This window comes from Botryllus schlosseri, chromosome 14, assembly GCF_051294905.1.
Source record: "Botryllus schlosseri isolate E-star chromosome 14, Bs_hap1, whole genome shotgun sequence".
In the NCBI taxonomy this organism is placed as follows: Eukaryota; Metazoa; Chordata; class Ascidiacea; order Stolidobranchia; family Styelidae; genus Botryllus; species Botryllus schlosseri.
In genome coordinates, this window is record NC_137249.1 from 9134238 (window position 1) to 9158537 (window position 24300).

General features: G+C 41.3%; 2 protein-coding genes across 3 annotated transcripts; both read left to right on the forward strand.

Moving 5' to 3' along the window:
• Nucleotides 1–1893: 1893 nt before the first annotated feature.
• LOC145454920 (FAD-dependent oxidoreductase domain-containing protein 1-like) lies at nucleotides 1894–12800 on the forward strand. Of its 2 annotated transcripts, XM_080332853.1 has the most exons (12): nucleotides 1895–2201; nucleotides 5992–6091; nucleotides 6442–6590; nucleotides 6650–6763; nucleotides 6907–7022; nucleotides 7121–7268; nucleotides 8908–9063; nucleotides 10148–10294; nucleotides 10367–10522; nucleotides 10584–10685; nucleotides 11187–11293; nucleotides 11392–12800. In XM_080332853.1, exons 1-12 carry the CDS (start codon nucleotides 2076–2078, stop codon nucleotides 11546–11548), a joined length of 1578 nt encoding a protein of 525 aa, XP_080188979.1. In that variant the 5' UTR covers nucleotides 1895–2075; the 3' UTR covers nucleotides 11549–12800. The 2 variants fall into 2 exon arrangements, with proteins under 2 accessions (XP_080188980.1, XP_080188979.1); XM_080332854.1 differs by lacking the exon at nucleotides 10148–10294 and having other exon boundaries at nucleotides 1894–2201.
• On the forward strand, nucleotides 12748–15738 carry LOC145454919 (DNA repair endonuclease XPF-like). The gene has a single exon (XM_080332852.1). It carries the CDS (start codon nucleotides 12748–12750, stop codon nucleotides 15346–15348), a length of 2601 nt encoding a protein of 866 aa, XP_080188978.1. The 3' UTR covers nucleotides 15349–15738.
• The last annotated feature ends 8562 nt before the right edge of the window (nucleotides 15739–24300 follow it).

Below are 24300 nucleotides of genomic sequence, written 5' to 3' on the forward strand. Positions count from 1 at the left end.
ATTGCGCTTTTCAACTAATACGTCCAGAAATGATAATGAGTTATTGCGTTCTTTTTCTATTGTGAATTGCAAGGCCGGGTGAAGCGAGTTTAAGCGAATGAGAAATTGGTCACACTCCGATTCATTCCTGAAAATGACAAATGTATCATCTACGTATCGGCGGTACAATAGTGGTACAATAGCGGTACAATAGTCCCCTGGGACCTATTTTGGCCAACATTTTCGTAGGGTACTACGAGGGCGAGCTTCTGTCCCAGCGTGAGTCCGCCAAACCACTATTGTACCGCCGATACGTAGATGATACATTTGTCATTTTCAGGAATGAATCGGAATGTGACCAATTTCTCATTCGCTTAAACTCGCTTCACCCGGCCTTGCAATTCACAATAGAAAAAGAACGCAATAACTCATTATCATTTCTGGACGTATTATAGTTGAAAAGCGCAATACCAACAAATTTGAAACGTCTGTTTTCAGAAAACCGACATTCACGGGCCAATACCTTCGCTGGAATTCATTTAGTCCTCGGCGCAGAAAAATTAACCTCATAGGCACACTCGTGCATAGAGCGTTGATGATATGTTCGGGTAACAAACTGAGTTTAGAACTTGACTACATCCGAAAAATCTTACTTGATAACGGTTACCCTGAACACGTCATCAGCCACGGCATGGAGAGGAAATTAACGCAATTCAACGCAGAAAAACGAACAGAGCCCACCGCACGAACAATAAAAGATGTTTATATCCATCTACCTTGGATTGGTTCCATTTCCACCCGCTTTGAAAAACAATTGATTTCTGCTGTCGGTAAATGTTACGATACAGTCAAAACCAATGATGTGATTTTTACAACAACACAACTAAATAGTATATTCATATTGAAATGAACCCGAATATTTTCGGCTGACACTCGTCAGGGGTAATCGTCAGCAACTAGTAGAGAATTGGAAAGAACATTGTATATCAACAATCGTATCACAAAATATGACGTCACCAGCATGAAATTTCGAATGCTGGTGACGTCATATTTTGTGATACGATTGTTGATATACAATGTTCTTTCCAATTCTCTACTAGTTGCTGACGATTACCCCTGACGAGTGTCAGCCGAAAATATTCGGGTTCATTTCAATATGAATATACTATTTAATTGTATATTGAAGTTCTGTACCTCCAAGAAGCTCTTCAAACAACACAACTGCTTCCTGCACTTCAACAAAGTAATGTAGTGTACGAATATAGGTGCCACTGTGATTGTGGCTACGTGGGAAGAACGTCAAGACGTCTGCAGGACCGCATAAACCAACATGTCCCCAGATTTATCAGAACACGTGCGTCACGCGATGTGAAAAGCTCACCCTTAACTCATCCACTTAAGATTGATGCTGATCGATCAAAGGCAATTAATTCTGCCATCGGCAAACATCTGTTGGATAATCCGATTTGTGCGAATAATTATCGAGACGACCGATTTCGAATCGTAGGTCGAGGCCGTTCACAATTCCATTTGTGTGCCTTGGAATCAACTTTTATCAAAATACACCAACCAAAACTCTGTCAACAAAAGGAGTTCGTGTATCACCTAAAAATAGTACATTGAACGCTCTCTCATTCGAAATTTCATGCTGGTGACGTCATATTTTGTGATACGATTGTTGATATACAATGTTCTTTCCAATTCTCTACTAGTTGCTGACGATTACCCCTGACGAGTGTCAGCCGAAAATATTCGGGTTTATTTCAATATGAATATACTATTTAATTGTATATTGAAGTTCTGTACCTCCAAGAAGCTCTTCCCATATAGAAACATAACTCTGCGATACATTCGTTTCATGTGGATAGCAAAATCAAGCACTTTAGTCGGCAGATTTCGATTTATTGCCGGAAGGAAGTATTTTGACCAACTTCGCAGAGGTGTTTGTTGGGTGCATTATCTCCCCTGCGATATATTTTGATCGAGGTTGATATAGTTGTCGCGAAAGGAGTTTGTAACCTTGGTAAGGATTCAGATCTATTGCGCAATCAAGCGCGAGTTGGAGTTGGACAAAAAAACACGTCAGTGTTTTAGTAATGTCGTTGATAAAAACTGTGGCACGAGTGTGTCAGATGACATGTGGCTATCGCCACAATTTTTATCGGGATGTACTCCTTGCGTCGTCCTACAATTTCACTCGATCTTCTCTATCACCGAACACTGTAAGTACTAATTTCTATATTTGGTAACTACGGTATATCATAAGCAACTATACTATGGAGATGGAATTAACGGTACCGGTATAGGTAGCCTATATGTTTAATAATATTTTCGTTTTCATATTGGGCCTTATGCACGGTATATAAGTTCTAGAATTGTACCAGGGTTGTAATGACTCGAGTTATGACTAGTCTCGAGTCGCAATTTTCTGATGACTCGACTTGACCCGAGTCATTTTCTTATAATACGGAAATGACTTGACTCCCTACTGGAATCTCGGTACGTTTTGCCTGATATCCACAGTGGAATTGGTGGCAACGTCACGTAGACTTTCTGTTTAATTACTTAATTATTCCATGCAGAAAAGCTCTCATCACGCAGGATTTATTTCAAAAAATGGACCGAGATTCCATAGGGGCCTGATATAACATGTGAGCAGCAATGATTTTCCGAGTTGAATTAATTTAATAAAGAATAATAGAAAAATGGAACAGTGTGACTACAGGACACTGATTCCATACAGGACTTGACTCGACATGGTTTCGGTCCAAGTCATGTGACTCGAGACTCAGACGGCCAAGACCGACATTTCATTGTAATTTTGAAAAATAGTAAAGTAACCACTATAACCACACTATCGGGATTTCGTCTATTGAATTTGGTACTTGAAAATGTGACAGAAACTGACCTGTTAAAAGTGAGGAAGATTACCGTTGTGTATTATAGAGTTAGAGTTATAAAAAGTGGGTTTAACAAGACTTTAATTGGAAACTGAGCAGTCGACACAATGACTTGGACTCTGACTCGAGTCATAATACCATGACTTGGACTCGACCCTCTGATCGCTGACTTGGACTCGGACTTGACTCTGTGGTGAATTGAAAAAGACTCGAGTCAAAACTATAAAAGTGAGATTGACTTGTGACTCGGAGCCTTGTGACTTGGTTACAACCCTGCATTGCAGGCTACATTGTGTGTCTTGAGTGGATTGAAGTACCGTATTACGTTAACCATTGATAACTGATTAATTTGATCATAATTATGAAACTTCCTCGTCAATATTGTTTTGAAATAGTATCAATATCCACGTGGTCTACTTGATTGTTTGGAATAGAGGTGCCTCTTCATATGTTAATTGCGCATGCCGCATGGTAGGAATTCTCCTCACGTGACAGCCGAATAGAAGAGTCAGCCAAGCGCCATCAAGACTACAAAACGATAGGCTATAAACTTACCTTCATGACAGTATTATAGCATTTGTTGTGATTACGTAAGCTGTACTTACCTGAAATCAATTTATAACATCTGTGGTAGGTTTGATGGCCTTTTTTATGGTCAGCTATGGTTGACGACGTTCATGTGATACTAGGCCTACCGCTACCGGTATGTGTAAACATCTTACACAGGTTGCCAGTAAACTCGCCCCAAAGTAAATTCGGCCCGTCGAATTCGGCCGTCGGTGAATTCGGCCGTCGGTGAATTCGGCCCTCGGTAAATTCGGCCCTCGGTAAATTCGGCCAGGGCCAGAGTAACAACAACAGTTACAATACCATTATCTAACCTGAACCCTAACCCTAATCCTAACCCTAACCCTAACCTAACCCTAATCCTAACCGTAATCCTAACCTAACCCTAATCCTAACCCTAACCTTAATCCTAACCCCAACGCTAATCCTAACCCTAAACCTAACCCCTAACCTCCAAATCACTTGATAATATTATAATTATGTAATATACTACACATTATTAGTTAGTAGTTATTAGTAGGTTTAGGGTTAGGATTAGCGTTAGGGTTAGGGTTAGGATTAGGGTTAGGTTAGGATTAGGGTTAGGTTAGGTTTAGGATTAGGCTAGAATTAGGGTTAGGATTAATGTTAGGGTTCAGGTTAGATAATATTATAATTATGTATTATAATACACATTATTAGTTCGTAATAAAATTTCACACAATGTTCTCCGAGGGCCGAATATACCGATTGAATTCGGCTGCCGGTAAATTCGGACCCGTAAACATCGGCATATATATATACATATATATATTTATACGCATACCCTGTTCTCCAAATCACTTGATAATAATATAATTATGAAATTAATTCACATTAATAGTTGGTAATACATTTTTATAAAAAATTCTCCGAGGGCAGAATTGACCGAGTAACCAGTGAATTGACCGGTGAATTCGGCCGTCGGTAAATTCGGTCCCCGTGAATATCCGCGCTATCTCCCGTGATTACGCGATCTACGCATACCCTGACATCCAAATCACTTAATAATAGTGTAATTATGTAATTAATTCATGTTAACGGTTGGTAATACGTTTTAATACAATATTCTCGGTGGGCCGAATTTACTGATGTAATGGCCGAATTTGCCTGGGCCGAATTTACTTTGGGGCGAGTTTACTGGCAACCCTTACACACTGCTCTTCCTTATACCTGGGATAGGCATTTCAAGCGAAAACTGACCAATATAGCTCTCCTCGGCCGTTTTAGTTCCTTGCGTGTCAATACTGGTACCACCGAAGTCTGGTTCTCTCTTTTTATCCGAAGGGTGTGACATAGGCTGTACCTCTGAAATATCTATGTTCTATCCTGTTCAATCTAGTCACTCCACGAGAACCGTACCATCCCTAGTTCTGGCTCTTTGCAAGAGAAGCTGTCTCCAACCCATACAACATATCTGGTCTATCCTTCCCTTCTATTTTCCCGTTATCCTTTTTGTGACTTTTGGCTGTTCCACGTGGCCTGTATCCTTCTCTGGATCTCTGCTTTCATCATGATATCGCTGCTATTGATTGATCATAAGTACTTGAACTGCTATGCGTGCTGCTCAAACGTCTATCAGACTAATAATGAGACTACCGGTATAGTGTTATAAGCTAAGTTGGAAATAGAGCTGGGCATGGACGGGAGCCAGATTGAATATCCGGCTGGATTTTCTCATTTTTTACCGGGGCCGGATCAGTGCTTTTTTACTAAAAATAGGAAAGCCTTACTCTTTTCCACCCTCGTATCAATAGTTGAAGTAAAACATTCATGGAAATATACCACATGCTAAGTCCAAATTCGCAGATAAGGGTTGGGCTTGTTCTTTGAGTTTTTAATTTCCAGTAACTTGCATTGTTTCAGTCAATATTCAATACCATCCTGTGAGTAGATAATTATTATCGGAGTTTTTCGACCAGATCACGGTCATTTCTAGAATCCGGCCTAGGAGTCTGACCACAGCTTTAAAATCAGGATCGGAGTACGACAGGGGAATTTGTCGATCCGCTCTGCACTAGTTGGAAAGCCATTCCAGGTGTCACACACCAGGTTGCACTGTGCACACCCCTGTCGTATATACGGAGATTTGGATGTACTCAGTAATGAAGTAGGCATACTACTTTTCAATGTACTTGAAGACGATTTTGCCTACTTGCCCAACTGTTATGATTTTAAACCACTTCTACTTCTACTTGATAGCTTTCAGTTTTTAGGCAAAACTTGGCCTAGAATACTTAAAACAGTGGATCCCAAAGTATAGTTTCGAACGATGTATGGTTAGCGAAGGGTATAAATATAGGTCGCAGCTGCACCATAGTGGCCCGTCAATGTAATTAATATTTTTCAGATTTCTAGCAAATAAAAAGTACGAAAACCTATCTTCTGTTTTGGGTACTACCAAATACGTGGCACATGCAGACAAGTCGTTTAGGCAATATGGCCCAATCATGAAAAGTGTGCCCATTCCTGTACTACACTTACACTAGCTGAACTTCAATTTGCGTCACTGCAATTCTTTTTGTAGATATGGAAGCGAAATCATTCTGCCATTATATCACCTTTCGAATTTGATGAAGTCCACGACATCCATGATGGTGACAGGGATGCTCCTCTAATATTACCAAGTAAATATGTATTAGAGCTGTTTTTTTTTATATAAATCTCTTTATTCTTCTTTTAACTTGTACCAGTAATTCCTATTGGAATAAATTTGATTTATGCATGTTATTTTTACTACTTATTGACTTTTCAACATTCATTATCCATGGCATTAGCTAATTTCGGTATCTTGTTTGACTTCTTGAGCTCTAACACTAATGAGTTCTTTCCACTCTATCCTGAAATATTTTTAGGTCAAGTCGGCCCTTGTCTTAGATAAATAAGTGTGTTTTTATAGGAATATTTATGACTCTTTGACTTTTTGTTTTGAATGTTCATGTTTAATTCACTGATCGTTATTCTGAATCTTTTTTAGACAATGAGGCTGAATTTGTGATAATCGGAGGCGGATTAATGGGTTTGTCTTTGGCTTTCCATCTTTGGAGAAACCTTGAAGAGCTCACTCCAATCAAAGCCTCCAAACACCTGGCTCCCGTTATCGCTGTTGTAGAAAGAGACCCATCTGTAACTATCTTATCATATGCATAAACACCTTGTTCTTTTTTTCTGATTTTATATTCCAGCTTTCAAAGGCTTCTTCATCATTATCATGCGGCGGTATACGCCAACAATTTTCTCATCCATGCAATATCAAACTCTCTATGAAGTCTACAGAGTATTTGAAGAATATCAAACTGGTCAGTTACTGTTGTTTTCCACTGGAATATATGCTATTTTCGTTTGACACTATTTTCCGATATTGGATGATCTGCACTATAAAAATGCTGTCTCTCACAATATATATATAGTATATTATGCTGGTAATATATTATTCTTTCAGCACCTGGCGACTGCTGGCCAGGATATCCCGGATGTTCAGTATAATCCTCAAGGATATTTGTTCCTTGCGACACAAAATGGAGCGGACCAGCTTATGACAAACTACACTACACAGATGTAAGTGAACCTGTTTAGTATTTGAATAACTGCGCAGTTCAAAATTATGTCGCTAAATTTGGCGTTTGATGGAATTTTGACAGTTGTGTCACTTTTAGTGAGAACGGTGCCAAAGTTATGCTGATGTCACAAAATAAGCTGAAGGAAGTCTTCCCCTGGATGAATGTAGATGGTATTGAGCTTGCCTGTTACGGCCTGGAAAATGAGGGATGGTATGATCCGTGGGCGCTAATGGAAGCACTCAAGGTACTACGGTACTAATTTTGTTTTGTAGCTTTGTATTGTTTGAATTATGCCTGTACTGCTTGATAGCATTATACCAATAAGAGCAACTGTTAATATATTATATTCCTGTTTTCACATTTTCCTCTAGAGCAGTTGCAGTGCTCTTCAAACTTTTTCGGTATGGTACACCCTTTTAACGTTTACTCAACCCTGTACACCCCAGTTCGAATAATACACAGAAACCTGTGTAATCCTAATTGGAATCAGGATAAATAAAGCTGGTACCAGTATAAGAAATGCTAGTACTAAATACTAATCATCGTCTGAGACTACTGGATGCCAATCTGGCACAGTGGTTCTCGATCGTCGGACCGCGAAGCATTTTCAGGGCCTCCGCGAAACCTTTATACTTGCAACATGATTATAAGCTAATTTGTTTTTTTGCAAGCTAGGGCAGATCATTTTACGTATCGCGATTTAATAACAACGACCCTAATTCTTATGTCCGCGTTTCCGTTGAAATCTCTTGTATTCCTCAAAGCGCATACGCAGGGCTAACGTCAGACCGTGACCAGAACAAAGGGAGCATAGGAATACGTCAACTAATATCGTCGTTAGAGCCACTGTTTTAGCGCTTTATAACTGTATTCAACCGGCCAATCATCGTATTTCTGTCAGTTTCGTTGCTTCCGAATAAAGGTGTTGCTAGAATAGAACCCTTATGACTCGTAATATAATGGAATATAGGCCTGATAACAACGCATTCATGTGAAAAACAATGGAATGAATGGGGAGGTGAACTTTTGGAATCATTTGACTTCTCCGGCCATCGTGTAATCCGAAGGTTTGAATCCGGCCCGCAATTCCAGTCAAGTTTGACACCCCTGCCCTAGGGTGTATGATACACCAGGCTGAAGAGCACTGCTCTAGAGAAAAGGTTATGAAACGCCGGTCCACAGACCAGTGCTGGTCCGAGGTAAGGTTTCTGCCGGTTCGCCAAATAGATCAGAATTTTATACCTCAATTCCAAAACGCAAGAAGTTGGACACTTTTCGATTATTGTAGAAATATGGCATCATTGTAGAAGTTATATCATATTTTTCTGCATGGTGTCGTAATAGGGAGTTCATGGTCTAATTTTGGCGTATGTCTCACATGACGTAAGTTTTGTTGGCTACGAAAGAGTTTAAAAGTAGCCCACAACTACAGAGACTTAACAAACAAACTTCGTTGAATTTCGCCTGCAATTGAGCAATCCTTGGCAGTTGGCAGTATAATAGAGGCTATAGCAAACACGCAAGTCGCATTTCTTTCAAAGGATGCTGAACAATCACCATGAAGTTAGTGGTCTTTAACAGGACTTCGCAAGCATCGCCATGCAGTCTAATGCAGAAACTTCAATAGAACTACATATAAATATCTTGTATCAAAAAGGTGGCATTGAATGATGTTTCCAATATTACATTTGCGTTCAAGTCATTTGATGAAATTTAATTTAGGGTTAGTTTTGTTTTAGAAGTTCAAACTTTAAACTTCAAAGTCAAAGTTGCAAATATTTTCCAGTATATTTATTTTCTTCATTTTCTCTGTTCCGATTCTGTGCTCCTGAAATTCTATGAGATCTCAGAGCAAAAGTTGCAGAGTTCCGTTTTACTCACAGATTAAGCTGAAAAGCTTTGGAGTCAGATTCGTAACGGGAGAGGTTGTCGGTTTCAAGAAGAAATATGCAAGTGAACAAAATCCTGCGGGCAGAGTTATTGCCTCGATGCCGGATGGGTCGCGTACGGAGATTGCAGAGTCGGTGCAAGGCACATATGTGAGTTATAGATGTCAAGCGTTCTTTGACATAAGTTTGCTCTAGTTACTGATTGCATGTCAGTGTATCATTGCACACAATGTTTGGTTAACTTCAAGTAATTACTGTTCACCACTACTTCTTTCAATGGTACAGTTCACGTTTCTGACTTATGCCTTCGTAGCCTTGCGTTTTACAGTCATTTATAGTAAGATATTGAGCGAGAATTCACATACTGGAGAAGTGTAGCTTATTCTTGGCCTGATGTCAAGATCAATAAGAAACAACTGTCCAGATGATTGAAGTGTGATACGCTTTTGGGCACTTTGCCAAATGTCTTGCTGGTGACGGGATTGGCTTCCTGAAATTGTTAAGCAATTAAGCACGAGTTTTGCTATATTAATTTCAATTTTGGTGGAAAAACTTTGAACATAAGCTCAACAGCTAGACGTAGGCACTGTTGGTTATAGTAATGAAATGTACTTTAGGTAGGTCTACCATATGCCCTCTTTTTTCCAAGAGATGTGAAATGCCCTCTGAGGACGTCCAAATGTCCTCGTTTTTCGCAATTCTGTACAAAGACAACTAAAAAATCTCATGAAGACGTGAAAACTGGGTTACGACGAAACTGAAGGAAATTTAGTTGAAAATCTATTGAACACCGGTAGGTCAACGTCAACCCCGACCGATTATATACGTGGGGACATGTCTTTCGGTAGTTGAGTCGGACACATGACCTTTTCGTATCTATATATAATGTTATGGTGCAGCCAGCAAAATTTGCAAAAAAATCTTTTTATTTAATATAACTTAACTTTCTCCTCCAGTAGCAATGCTTCTACTGGCTTTAATTGACCCAAATTTGGTGTGCTGGTGTGCAGCTTTTTTCTTGGTACCGGTAACCTAACGATTCCATCATGTATTCAGAAAAGTAGGAACAAATTTATTTCTGAACATCTGTATTGTACATGTGCTGTACATCCCCCCCCCCCCCCCCCACCCCCCCACCCCCCCCCCCCCCACCCGACCTTTGTATCTCAGCATTAGTTTTTGTAGATTCTGAATTTCTATTTACCAGTTGCCGAATTTAACACTGACATTTCAGATTAAAGTCCAAGATATCGATAAACCGGTTCTTGTAAAATCGCGGGGTGTGTGCAACTGCGCTGGTGCGTCGTCCAAAACGATTGCTGAAATGGTGGGTGTGGGCGTGGAGAATCCAAGTTGCGACCACCCGAGTGTAAAAGCTCCGGTAAGGATGTGGTTTTTCATGTTGCCTCGGTGACCTTATCGATTTAGGCTGACCCTGTATGCTTTATTTTAGTTGCCGGTGGAACCTCGTAAACGATATGTCTACACAGTTCACTGTCCCGATGGACCTATATTTGATTGCCCGATGGTAGTTGACCCATCCGGACTTTACATACGACGGGAGGGTTTTGGCGGGCATTATATTTGTGGCATGTCTCCGGAAGACGATGTAAATTTATGGTTGCAATAATAGAATGGTTTTGGTTGGACGTTTGTTTATGCTGTTTCAGAATTCCGTAGATCACTCCAATCTTGATGTGGACTACGACTTTTTTCACGAAGAAGTCTGGCCCAGATTGGCTCATAGAATTCCAGCTATGGAAAAGTTAAAGGTAGCAATTATGGAAGCGACGCTCTTTTCTTACAGTTGCATATTATTGAACAGAACCTGCCTTGCGTGCGAGGTCTTTCTGGTCACTAGAAATCTCTTCACAGGCCAGTAGCGGGATCAATGCATTTCGAGTCGCAGGAAATTTGTAATCAAGCCAAGTCAAATCATTTCATTTCATTATTTGTCAAGTCACACATTTTTACAGTGACTCAAGTAATCTAAAATTACATGATGTCGTGTCAATTTCAGTTATATTTAGTTTGTGTGATTTGATGTACGGATGCATATATACGGCATAAATTATTTCATAGAGAGGATAAACCATGCCGAAATATTGAAACTTGGTGCCATGCCATTTCTGAGCTACGGAAACGATATGTGTCACCTCTATTATTTTTAATGTAAATCGATGAGAATGCTCAAGACTGATTTGGAATTGACCCGATTGATGACAGCCTAGCTGCATTGGCGTGCACTTAGTCTACTGCTTCCATATTTTCAGTTGAAATCGGCATGGGCTGGATACTATGACTACAACACTTTTGATCAGAACGGTGTTATCGGTAAACATCCTTACTACTGGAATTTCAGTTTTCTAACGGGATTCAGGTGCGTGGTGGTGACTGTGAATTGTTATTGTTATATTTTTCCCCGGGCTCGCAGTTACAGTTTAAAATCTATTTTATATCTACATCCTATTCTTCTAGTGGACACGGCGTTCAAATGGCAATGGGAGCGGCGGCGTGTCTGGCTGAAAAACTGGTTACGGGACCCGGGGAGCTGTCCAAGGAAATTGATGTGACGCCCTTGGGCTTTGAACGTTTCATCATCAATAGGCCGGTCGTTGAGGCAAATATTGTGTAAAATTATTTTTTATAAACATAGCAACGAGTACTGAGTAACGGGATGCGATCTTTACTGCGGGCATCTTGGCACGGACCTTTCGATGTGATAATTTAAATACAGCATCGTACCGATGCTTGGATTTTTGTTTCTTCAATTTTTCTGCACACGTGCCCTTTGTTTTTACCCAGTTCAATTACTATAAAGTTTATCATGTCGGAACTTTTGTAAGATTTACATTGTAAGTGAATACTCACCTTTGATAGCACTAGTGGAGCAATATTGTACTATACAACCATGTTGTCCGTTTCAGCGTATATGAATTATACTTGTTATAGTCATTTATTTATGCTTTACCAAGTGATGTCAGTTGTCCAAGCTGCCGGCCACATGCCACGTTTCATGTTTTCACTAGGCAGCATATATATAAGTATGTGTCAGGCTATTTATTATTGACCGATCCCACCATAGATACGAGGGATGTGTGCGCACTGCACACTATTGCAAGCTCGTGTATGACAAAATATGCGTTTTCCTTTGCTTGGCAATATGTTATCTCCATATTTATCACACAACAGTTGATATTTCGTATTTCTTTGCTCGGCTTTTTGAACCTTGTCAAATTGCAAATTATGTTCCCCAGTTCGGCGTCAGCATTCTGTAGGCAGACGAGTTGTGTAACATACTTGATTTATCCACTTCGGAAACATACTTTTATCCGTTACCTGTGTGTTGAATGCGTTTACTTGATGGATTATACTTGTTGCTTTGTATCCACAATGGAGCAAGGAAAAAATTTGCTCTTATCGTTTCTAGTCTGAATGCCGATGACTTTTTGTGAGGAATATCCTGTATTTTAAATATGGTAATCGTTTTCCATGATGACATGGAAAGAGAGTACAAATCATTCGGTATTGGTTGGTTGTGACTTCTGAGAACGCTTGTTCTTGTATCGTACATTTTATAAGATGGTTATTTTCATTTGTTTAGTCAGTTAGAATGGGTTACTGGCATGTGAATCAATGATGATGTCGGTGTGTGTGACGGATGACGGTGTACATTTATACATTCTTTTGGATATGAATCAACTTCTCATACGTCGTATGCCATTAGTGTATGTTTGCTTCAATTGTATGGTATTTTATTATTGCTATATCAGGAGGTAATTTTCCAAAATGTTTGTTTTGCTACTATAACTGTGACAATATTACATACATGCCATGCACCAAACGACCCGAATTAACTTATTTGCGTCTGTGCCCTGTTTTCTCAGTTATTTCGAGATGCATTTATTGGAGTACGAAAACCAGATATTTTTAGAATTATATGAAGAAAACGCTCTTCTGGTCTTGTGCGAAGGTCTTGGTCTGGATCGTATATTGCTGAATTTGATTCGGCTTTACAGCGATTTAAAAGAGCTCGTGTTAGTCCTGAACACGGATGAAATCCAACAAAAATATTACACCCAGGAGCTTGGTAAGCTCGGAATTTCAAATTTACCGGTTGTCGTGACCTCCGATGTTTCGATACAAGAAAGACAAAGGATGTATGCGAAGGGCGGCGTGTATTTCATATCCTCCCGCATACTAGTGATGGACCTGTTGATGGAGCGGATCCCGATTGATCTAATAAGCGGCATAATTGTAGACAAGGCACATAAGATGATTGACGCGTGTCAAGAAGCGTTCATACTGAGACTTTACAGAGAAAAAAATAAGAATGGATTTATAAAAGGTGTGACTGATCATCCGACTATGTTTCTGGGAGAGTACGCCAAGTTGGAGAAAACGATGAAGAGTTTGTTCGTCGGTAAAGTAATGCTGTGGCCTCGTTTTCATGCTAGTATCCTGTCATGCTTGAAAAAACGCGAACCTGAAGTTGTAGAAATCAACGTCTCCATCACACAATCGATGAGCGCAATTCAGAACTGTCTGCTCGAAATCATTTCAGCATGTTTGCAAGAAATCAAGGCTTACAACCCGGGCATCGATACCGAGGTGTTATCCTTGGAAAAAAGTCTCGGAGCGTCGTTCGACCGAAGCGTGCGGGCCCAGTTGGATCCCGTGTGGAATCAAATCGGCAGCAAGACCAAGAATTTGGTCAAAGATTTACGGGCTTTGAGATCGCTCTTGCGCGGGCTGTGCCAATACGATTGCGCGACGTTTCTGAAAACGGTCGAAAATTTATGCGCCAACGAAAAGTCGTTCGGTAAGAATTCCGGCTGGATGTTCCTAGACGCGACCGATAAGTTGTTCTCGCACGCGAGATATCGCGTTTATGGTGACAAAAAGAAAGACGAGACACCCAAATACGAACCTTTATTGGAAAAACCACCGAAGTGGAAAGTTTTGTCTGAGGTTTTGGAGGATATTGCGAAAACAAATGAAAAGACGGCAGTTACAGGTCTTGGCACTGGACCTACTCTAATTTGCGCATCTGACCTCCGCACCATTGACGTCCTAAACCATTATTTGAAACACGGGGGCAGAGCAACGATGATTGAAAGGTACAGCAGACTCTACCAGAAACACCTTTTCCCTGTCAATTCCGGTAGCTCTACAGAACCAACAGCGTCTACAAGTGACAATGACGAAGAAGAATCTGACAGCTTGGTAAAGTGCCCGACTATTCCGGATACTTACTTACACGCGCTATTCGGAAACGCCGACAGATACAGCCTTACCAAAGCTTTAGAAACATTAACGCCGCGATACGTAGTATTATACAACAACAGTCTAAATTTCGTGAGACAACTCGAGGTATACAAGGCTTGTAAACCTGGAGTTCCACTCAGAGTGTATGTCGTAACTTACGAAATGTCGACGGAAGAGCAGGTCTACCTGTCGTCGGTGAAGCACGAAAAGGAAGCGTTTCATTCGCTGATACGGGAGAAGTCGACAATGGTCATTCCGAAGGAGATAGAAGGGAAAACGGAGCATGCGCCTCAATTGAGCCGGGATCCAACACCCGCATACCAAGACCCTAACGACACACGCAAAGCGGGCGGTCAGTCCACGAGTAACGAAGAACACAAAATTATCATCGACATGAGAGAATTTCGCAGCGAACTGCCCGGGCTTTTGTATAAAAGAGGCATCGGCATCGACCCGTTGACTCTGGAAGTCGGGGATTATATCGTGACTCCCGAAATTTGCGTGGAGAGAAAGAGCTTGTCCGACCTGGTCGGTTCGCTGCAAAGCGGACGCCTGTACACGCAATGCACCTCGATGTGTCGGCATTACGAAAAGCCGATGCTGATGATAGAGTTTGACGCGAACAAAGCGTTTTCTTTCAAAGTCAGGGGAATATTGGCCAACAGCTCGGTGAAAGAGCTCAACCAAAAACTCGCCCTTTTGCTGATTCACTTTCCGAAATTGCGTTTAGCATGGTGCCCGTCGCCGAATATAGCGGCCGAGTTCTTCCACGAAATTAAATCCGGCCGTAAGCAACCCGATGCCGCGATCGCTGTTTCTAAAGGCGCTGGCTCCGTGGAAGACGGGGCCGCTCATTCTGGTAGCTACAATTCGGGACCGTACGATTTTCTTCTCAAGATGCCCGGTATCGATTCGATAAACTGTAACCGCGTTCTCAACCACGTTAAAAATTTGAAACAGCTGACAGCTCTTACGGAGGAACAGCTGTCTACCATTTTGGACAGTAAATCAAACGCGCGTTCGCTATACGAGTTTTTACACCAAGACTACACGTATCGAGCCGTTCAGCCGGCGCCCAAGACCAGTAATTATAAGCGCGCCGGTAAGGCGAAATTCGCGCAGCAAGCGTCGAATTCAAACAATAAAAAACAGAGAGGGAAACACTAGCGTGTGTGCGGGTGGGATGACTTGCACGTCTTATCCCCAAGATTGGCGTTCCTTTTTGTTCTTCCTGTAACGTGTTAATTCCAAAAAACATGTCTGAATGGTCTTGAGTGATCGTGAATTTCAATGTTTGCTTGCGAGTCTAATTGTTGGCCGCGATTTATGATACGCTTCTTCCATTCCTTATATTTGTTGCTTTTCTTGTACACTGTGAAATGAGAGCTTGATATTTCCTGCCTATACGGAGGTCGGGGTACGAGGTCGACACCGGTAAAGCGAACTACTTTGATGAACTCGTCTGTTCGGGGTAAGTTGACCGCATTGCACGATCAAACTGCATGCACACCAAAATAAATGTGAAATAAATACAATCATTTTTGGTTACAAAGTCCATTAATTTGTGACATGTCTCCTGAATTTGCCATCGTTTGGCAGGGAAGTTGAGCGTGTGAAATCAGGGCTTGAGAGTCGTAGCCGCACTTCTGAATTTTACTAAAGTCGTGAAGTACGATATGAAGGCAGAATCTGGCTCTTTCCGTATAACTTGAGTAGACACTATTTTCTATGACATTTTGCAGATTATATTCGATCAAGATTCCGCGAAGTCGACTTAGAATAGCCATGAAATATCGTATTTAACCAGCGTTGTGATTTTATTTTAATTCTAAACCTCACTCAACCAGTATGATACTGCAACGAATGAATCGTCCCCCACCTATGGAGACCCTAACTTACGTATTTCGCATTTGTTATTTTTCAGTTGATTAGAAAAGAACTAGGTAAAATTATCAACGGAGTATGTGGTGTACATCACAACGATCAACGCGTTGCGAGACCGTACTATTCCAGGAAATAGTTCAATATACTACTTGGTAGGGATGGTGTGTACTTCTGAAAGGTTCAGGTTCGTGTGAACGCGGACGTGAACTTCATGATGTCACGTGACGTCATATTAGTAATTCTAACCCTAGGCCTACATTTCAGTGAAGTGATAGCTTATATTAATGTGAATTGTACACGACGACTTGGGTCACAATGCTGAAATACATATTGGCGTTATGAACGTCAAATGTATCAGTTGGGGCAATCAAATTAAATTAATAATCCTTCAAAATCAATATCTTCCGTTGCTTTGCTAACAATTTCGACAAGGACTTGCAAGGGGATATATATCATCATTTTCATCATTGGTTTATTAGCAATTTTATCAGTTCAAAACACCACAAAAAATGCGATATAATGAAAAGACAGGAAGATGTCGAAGCGACTTGGAGTTGTCTATGGCAGTGCTCTTCAACCGGGGTTGTCGTACACCCTAGGGTGTACCACTCGGATGGGGTGTACAGGGGTGTACCAGATCCGAATTACAATGAGCCGATGGCTAGCTATCACAAAGGCAGGTTTATGGGCCGGTACAGGTTGACGAACAGGTTAATGAGCAATACGGTACTATAGAGACTGTAGTACAGGGGTTCTCAACCCGCGGCCCGCGACATCATTCAATATAATCACTACTGGCCCTGTATTGTTATAGAAGACCGATGTGTCACATTTGTCGAAGAACGGTTGTTGTAACAAAGCCTAGAAGCCTGAAATGATAGCACGATAGTTTCATCTGGAGTTATACATATCAAACGTTGCTAGCTTGGTTTCAAGCCCAGCAATCCATATTTCGAATCATTTTAAAAATTGCCGACGACGTGACAGACGCATTGTTCAAAATTGCTTGGAATATCGCTAAACCCAAGAATCTGCTAGAGAAGGTATGACTTTAATAAAACATTCACGCACTGTGCGAATATTCGCTGTTTCCGGAACATAGCAGCAAGTGCTACATCACCTGACAAATTTCGAAGCTACAGTTGTCTGATTCAACACTCACCAGAAGAGTAACAGCGATCTCAGTCAATCTTTTATCGCATGTTCTGTAACACGTTGCCGCGTAGACTACTTTAGCCTAGCATTGGACCTATCCATCGATGCACACAGTGCACACACATTGCATAGCTAATTATCCAGGTGCTTTTTATCAGAGTGGGCATGGGCATATTTCCAGAGGAAATGCTGACGGGGCAAACGTGAGACGGGGACCAGGACACCAATTTGACAATGCTGACTTCTGTAACTATTGGTGTAGGGCTCCTGCCATGGAAGGAAAGGAGAAGACTTGATTGATTTGCTCAGAAATGACCCCTAACGTCTCAATTCTTCTCATATCACTGAGAGCTCAAAGTGATAATGACCTCAGTAACGAAAAAGTCACCTTAATTTTATAATTGCTTGCTCACGCATTGACACAGAGAGTTCGGTTCTCTGGTGGTGGAAGGGTTTGAAGGGTGCATATACTATACCGACATGGCAACGGATGGAATGTACGCTCCATGAAGGGATTTACTTGCGCCACTTGATGATCAATATTCTCACAAAAACAGCAACTGCAAGCTTACGAACGCTCTCCATTAAAGCTTTAGAATACATAGAAATGTGCTAAATGCCCGAATAAGACTGATAAATAGGCATAAATTTAATATTAGCCCACAAATACATGGTGATAATGTTCTGCGGCCCGCAGCGTCTTTTAGTGTGAAAATGCGGCCCGTTATACGAGGGAAGTTGAGAACCCCTGTTGTAGTACATCCTCTATAATGGTACGATGTTATCTCAAGTGTAATACTGTACACCGCTTGACTGTGATGTCATAAGCAAATATTCCTCCTATTCATTTAGCCGTCGGCAATAGTGTTGTAATGTGAATGATTGATGATTAATTGATTGTGCTAGACAGCAACCTTTAGTGTTGCCCCTTTTCGTTACTGTGCACGTGCTATTATGTAGTCTGGATTATTCCTTGTTTTCTGCTGCTGTGTGAGGAACTCGCGTTCCTGCCTTGACAATAAACCGGCTCACACTTGGTAGTTGTGGCGTGTCTGCTGTTAGAATTCAACAAATAGACCAATGGTTCCGTTTGGTGCTGGAAAGTATGCAGTTAACAAACACGTGTTCAGCTAGTCATTTGTCTTTTAGTGATTTTTTAGGGAACCGCCGCGATAGCTCAGACTTCTTGAATCGGTACTTCCTACCCGACGTTAATAAATACCGCAATGCACATAAATGAAGTGACGTAGCCAGCCTGGGTCGAAACAGCTTCCATGTTGAAATCAAAACCCTTTTGTTTTAAAATGCCGATTTTATGTCCAATATTTCGCCATACATTTGCAATCAAGTATTTTGTTATTAGTGATGCAAATTAGCGAAAAATAGACTGTGTATAGCGGCATACGATCTGAGGTTACTGACATCTCTTGCAGCCCAAGTGCTACTATCGACTGTGTGTGGTGTGGGGCAGGCCTGATACGTAGTAGGCTGGTGCGCCTGCTTTCATCGCTGATCTGAATTACCGCTTCTGCAGCAGTAACTTTACCTACTCTCTCCCCAATAGCCTACTGTTACATTTAGGTTGATTATCATTCGTAATGTCATGCTGCTTTTGGGCTGACACGAAATAAATTCCAATTTGCGTGGCGGGCGGCTTAACTGGCTGCGAATAGACTCTGTGACCAATACTATTTTATTCAAATCCAAATTTTTTGACGGCAATAACTCCGCTTCTACTGGTTGGAATTGAACCAAATTTGAAGAACATCATTTTCATGGACAACCTAATACTTTCATGGGTGAACAGAAAAATTTCAAATTTTTCGGTATTTATTTTATGTAATAAATAGAAACTTTCTTCTTCCGTAGCAATGCGACTACCGGTTGGAATTGAACCAAATTTGGTGTGTAGGCTTAAGTTAGGTAACCTAACAATTTTATCAAGTAGCCAGTACGATTTGAGAAAAAAAGTCACTTTTGAAGACCCCTAATGAACAGGGGTGTACGAGTTTTGAGCAAAAGGGTGTACCACGTCGAAAAAGGTTGAAGAGCACTGGTCTATGGAATCAGACACACACCTTGGCCTAGGCCAGGGGTGGGCAACATACGGCCCGCGGGCCGGATCCGGCCCGCGAAGGGATTTTGTCCGGCCCGCAGACAGTTTTCCATCTTACATGATCATGTGGCCCGCGGCCCCAGTCTGCCGAGATTCCCCACTACTTGTTTACTGCGTTTAATTTTAGTGTCTGTATGTAGCGTGCGATAGTAGAGCTAACGCGTAAGTTCGTCGTAGCGAGAAGACTTGCATTATCAGCATTTACGATGTACTCAACCCTAATGTCATTAGTGGTAATCGTGGTGTTCGTCGACTGCAATGGTCATTTACACCAGGCTGATATTTCTTAATTTTCATTCCGTAACAGCCGAATTGTAGCACGGCACACTTGGAGGCTTTTGTAAGGCACCGCTTATGTCAGGGGTCGCCGACTCAAAACGGCTCGCGGGACACTTTTCAAATATCGCGGAGGACGCGGGCCGCATGAATTCCATATCGAGATTAATCAGGCCACACAGTTGAACAACGACGCTATCTCGTCACCCACTCAACGCAAATCAATTGATAGCTTGGTAAATTTGGGGTATCGGGCCTATCGAACGCCTTGAAATCTTAATTAAGGATTGCACCGTGTGTTAATTGATCAGATAGTAGGGATGGTGTGAACCTCTGAAAGGTTCTGGTTCGTGTGAACGCGAACCTTTTTGAAAGGTTCTGCGTGAACACGAACGTGAACCTCGTGACGTCACGTGACGTCATTTCGCTAATTCCAACCCTTTCTTTCAATGAAGTGATAGCCTATGCCCTATATTAATGTACAGTGTACACGATACCTAGCGAAGATTCGGCCCACATAATGCCACAATGATGAAGTACATATCGGCGTTTTAAACGTCGCTAAATGTATCAATTGCGGTAATCAAAGGGTATAATAATTGCATAAAATCAGTACCTTCCGTCGCTTTGCCAACAATTTCGACGAGGACTTACCAAGGAATATAAGCTTACGCCTTAACGGTCCTAGCCAGACCGGACAATGTGTTCGGAGTCTGAGTATTGATTCATTGATATTGAGCAGAGTGTACAACTGGTTTCTATACTCGCTACCGATACCACAAACAACAAGTTATGCAGCAGTAGCAAGCACCTTAATCGCACGAATTTGGTTTCAATGATACAGTAAAGCAGTGCTTTTCAACCTGTGTGACGGTTCGCACTAGTGCGAATGAAAAAAATTTCAGTGCGAATGACGAGCGTGGTGCGAATGGTGCGAACGAAAAATCCGGATGAGTGCGAACGGCAAGCGTGGTGCGAATAGTGCGAATGAAAAATCCGGATGAGTGCGAATGAAAATTGTCCATGTTTCTCACATTTTCCGACGTGGAATAATTCAAAGAAACACGATATAAGTACAGTGAGCCCGTAAATTTTGTCGTTTGGAAGCAATTCTAAAAACTTGTTGGTAGCTAGGCTTTTCTAGTTCACAAGTGAGGAACGTTCCCGATGCGTGTATAATGCAAAGTTTGAGATAATATTTCCGCACGAGAGGATTACATCACTGCATGGAAAAAAGGAGTTGAATTGGTTTCAGTTGCTCACTTGCTCGGAAACGTCCACCGTGTATGGATATTGTATACGGGCCTTGTATGAATGTAGTAGGTAATAGTAGCTGATGCCAGTGTTGACATTTGGCATATTGGAATGCAAAATATTGGAATTTTGGCACACATTCATGTTGATTAACAGCAGAATTTAGCGTTTCTTCAACTATAACAATTAGCACATTAGATCTATAACAAGTGTTGTTTACTCGTGTACCTAACCAAGGATTAGAGGCCAGAGAGACCAGTGCCAAGGCCTGTTTGTAATGCGAACTCCACAATTTAGGCTTAGACACGCTTTCCTGTTCTTGGACTGATGATCTCAGGCCAAGTCTGGATCGTAAAGGCATAGGCCTATATATAACATATTTGTGATTCCCAGGCCGTGTTATTTTTGGCATATGCCAAAACTGCCAAAAATAACTTATTATTGGCATTTTTCCATTTTTATTTTGGCAGTTTTGGCATCGTCCTCTAAATAGATAGTTTCAGCCTCGAATTAGTCACAAAAACGCTTTATTTGGGCTAGTTTGTCAAAAGACACCACAAAATGTGCAGTATCCATCGGAATCGGTGCCAATAAGCAAAAAAAAAGAAAGAAAAGCCTAACAAACACGCTCAACAGCTGATTGTTACAGCTGTTGAATAGACTTAATCGTTTGCACTGTAACAGTGCTTCCAAACTCAGGTCAGCTAAGTTTCTCCTAAATTCATTTCTCGCCCAGCGAATCTGGGAAATATCGGCTTCAACAGTAGCCGTTGAGGGAAAGAATGTTGCCAGTCATCCACAAAAGGTTTTCAGAGCTTTAAAATCTTTGGAGGGCCGAACCGGCTTCCATGCATCATTAAAAGAGATCACTTCGCCAGTGCCATCGATCTCATCGTGTAAAGAATTTTCTTCTCGATCCTTTTCCAAGAGTTTCCTGTGTTGTCTCTCAACACATTCTATTTAGTAGCCCGACTATCATGTCTCCTTCAGTCTACCGATATATTTTCGGAGGACTTCTGTCACTTCAGGTGGCTTTAATATTACCAACTCGCATGGAAGAGTTCTGGGAAGGTTAGCTTGTTTAAGAACATTGACGCAACAAGACGGTCTGGCAAAACGAGACTATGCAGCTCAGAAATAGCCAGGCAGTTTGTTGCGTCACAATGTTCAACTCGATCACAATGCAAAAATCGTGGTTGATTTTGGGGGTTCCAGTTCCATGAGCAGAATATAATTTATATTTTAATAATCAGTACTGCGGCAGCTTCTCATCATTGATACCCGTTTTATCAAATTTAGTGCTCGACAAGCCGGTCAAAAATGGTCGTAAAATTGCCTTTGGACAAACGGAAGGTATGACGTAAACCAAATGCAGTCAGCCGTTCAATCTCGCTGTGCCCACACCATTTAGGACACCATGCTTTCACCCCTAATGGGTGGGCTGGACCCAGATTAAGAAGCCTGCCTTTCACAAACGCTCTTCTCGCTTGTAACGCGGTCCTGTTAACACAACACCATGAACGAAATACACTATTTGGCAGGCCGTGTTATTTTTGGCATATGCCAAAAATTGCTTATTTTTGGCATTTTCAAATTTTTATTTTTGGCAGTTTTGGCATCTGGCTCCTGAAATGCCAAAAATAACACGGCCTGGTGATTCCACTATAAGCTTGCCGATCCATAGGAAAAGTTTGCCTATAGTTCGTGTTCGTACCGCCTTTGTACTACAAACTTTGTAATACTCCGAACTCTACCCGTTTAACTTGCTGTATATCTTACGATATTTCTTATGCAGCCTAATTTAAGCTTAATTAGACTGTTGAACCTTATTAGTCTTTATGTATAAGGATATGTGGGAAAGTAGAGATAATTTGGCATTATTTCAGTCAGTTTTCCAATATTGTACGATTGACCTAAGAGCCATCCCGCCGTTGACTACCCGGGCCGATATAACTGTGTGTTAATCATGAATCTTATGTGAGTGATAATTATTCAAGGTGGTGAAAGTGTTGGCTTTGACAACACAAGGATCCCGAACGTTGTTATTAAAAGATATGTTGATTTGTGTACTGCATAGATAAGAAGTGACTGAAGCCTAAGCTTATCTATAAACAAGAGTCATCAATTACTCGGATTGTGTGGGTTTGTATAGCAATGCATTCCTGATTTTAACGCCCACCGTACCATCCAATAGTCTAACACAGGGGCGGCAACTTCACCAGTCGGCGGGCCGGATATAGGAAAATTAAATAGGCCTACTTGGCGGGCCGGATTGCTGAATCGATACAATATTCGCCCATTTATCCTCATATACAAGAAATAAATCGTATTTAATTAATGTATTTTAACGACAGCAATGTCACTTCAAAGCCATTTCTCGCCGATAAGTGACCAAGACAATGTGGATTTGAGAACAGCATTGTCATACAGCCGCCGCCATGTCTGCTTCTCTCTCATCAATGATCATTTAACACACGGTGCAATCCTTAATCAGATTTCAAGGCATTCGTTAAGCCCGGTACCCCAAATTACCCAATATATTACTTCATTGGGTTTGAGAACATCGTTAATGCCAATATTGCAAGTATCGCTTCGACGAACGCACGCAGCGCACACACGTATATAATAACATACAGTCACTAATACTTATTGACGTTAAGCAAGTATAAGTGCGGAATTTCGGCAGACTTGGGCCGCGGGCCACATTATCATATAAAACGGGAAACTGTCCGAGGGCCGGATCCGGCCCGCGGGCCGTATGTTGCCCGCCCCTGGTCTATCATTAGGGTTACCATATTTTGGAATCGGGAAAGAACGACACTATTTCAAAACTTTTGAACACAGAATATCAGTGGAAAATCGCGAAAAAGTGGTAAATTTCTACCACTTCGTAGTCGGTTGACTAAAATAATAAAAAAAGAAACGGTCAACTCTCGCTCAGCTCCCGAAATACCCACCGGAGCTTATTTACGGCATCTCAATCGAATTTTGATATAAATTTGACCAAAAGTCCTAAAAAAGAGGACAAAATCTCAAAAAGGAGGACATTTAGGCGTCATCGGAGGAATTTTTCAAAAACCGGAAAAAGGAGGACAAATCCTCCTAAAGGAGCACGTATGGTAACCCTATCTAACATACCTTAGTACGCGAAGCATCTTTTCGAATGTTGTCAGAACAATGAACCAAAGGTGCTAGTCGCAGCATTGATGCTACGAATCAAGTGCAGTTTCACTATTTTATAACATGTGGATTTAGTGGCAAAGTGATATGGTTGCGACTTGCGAGTGAATATTGTTCTTGGGTTGGCCCTTTAAGCTTCCAAGGAAATCACTGCACGATATTCCAGGAAATGAAACGAACTTCTCGAGAACAACGGGAGTGCGATATCTGTGATTTTTCTACTGCAGTGATTTTAGTGCTTGATTAGTCAATAA

Coding starts and splice junctions, on each gene's coding strand:
- LOC145454920 (XM_080332853.1), top strand. CDS start 2,076: ATGTCGTTGATAAAAACTGTGGCACGAGTGTGTCAGATGACATGTGGC. Junction 2,202..5,991: donor CTTCTCTATCACCGAACACT/GTAAGTACTAAT, acceptor TTCTTTTTGTAG/ATATGGAAGCGAAATCATTC. Junction 10,686..11,186: donor CAGCTATGGAAAAGTTAAAG/GTAGCAATTATG, acceptor CCATATTTTCAG/TTGAAATCGGCATGGGCTGG.
- LOC145454919 (XM_080332852.1), top strand. CDS start 12,748: ATGCACCAAACGACCCGAATTAACTTATTTGCGTCTGTGCCCTGTTTT.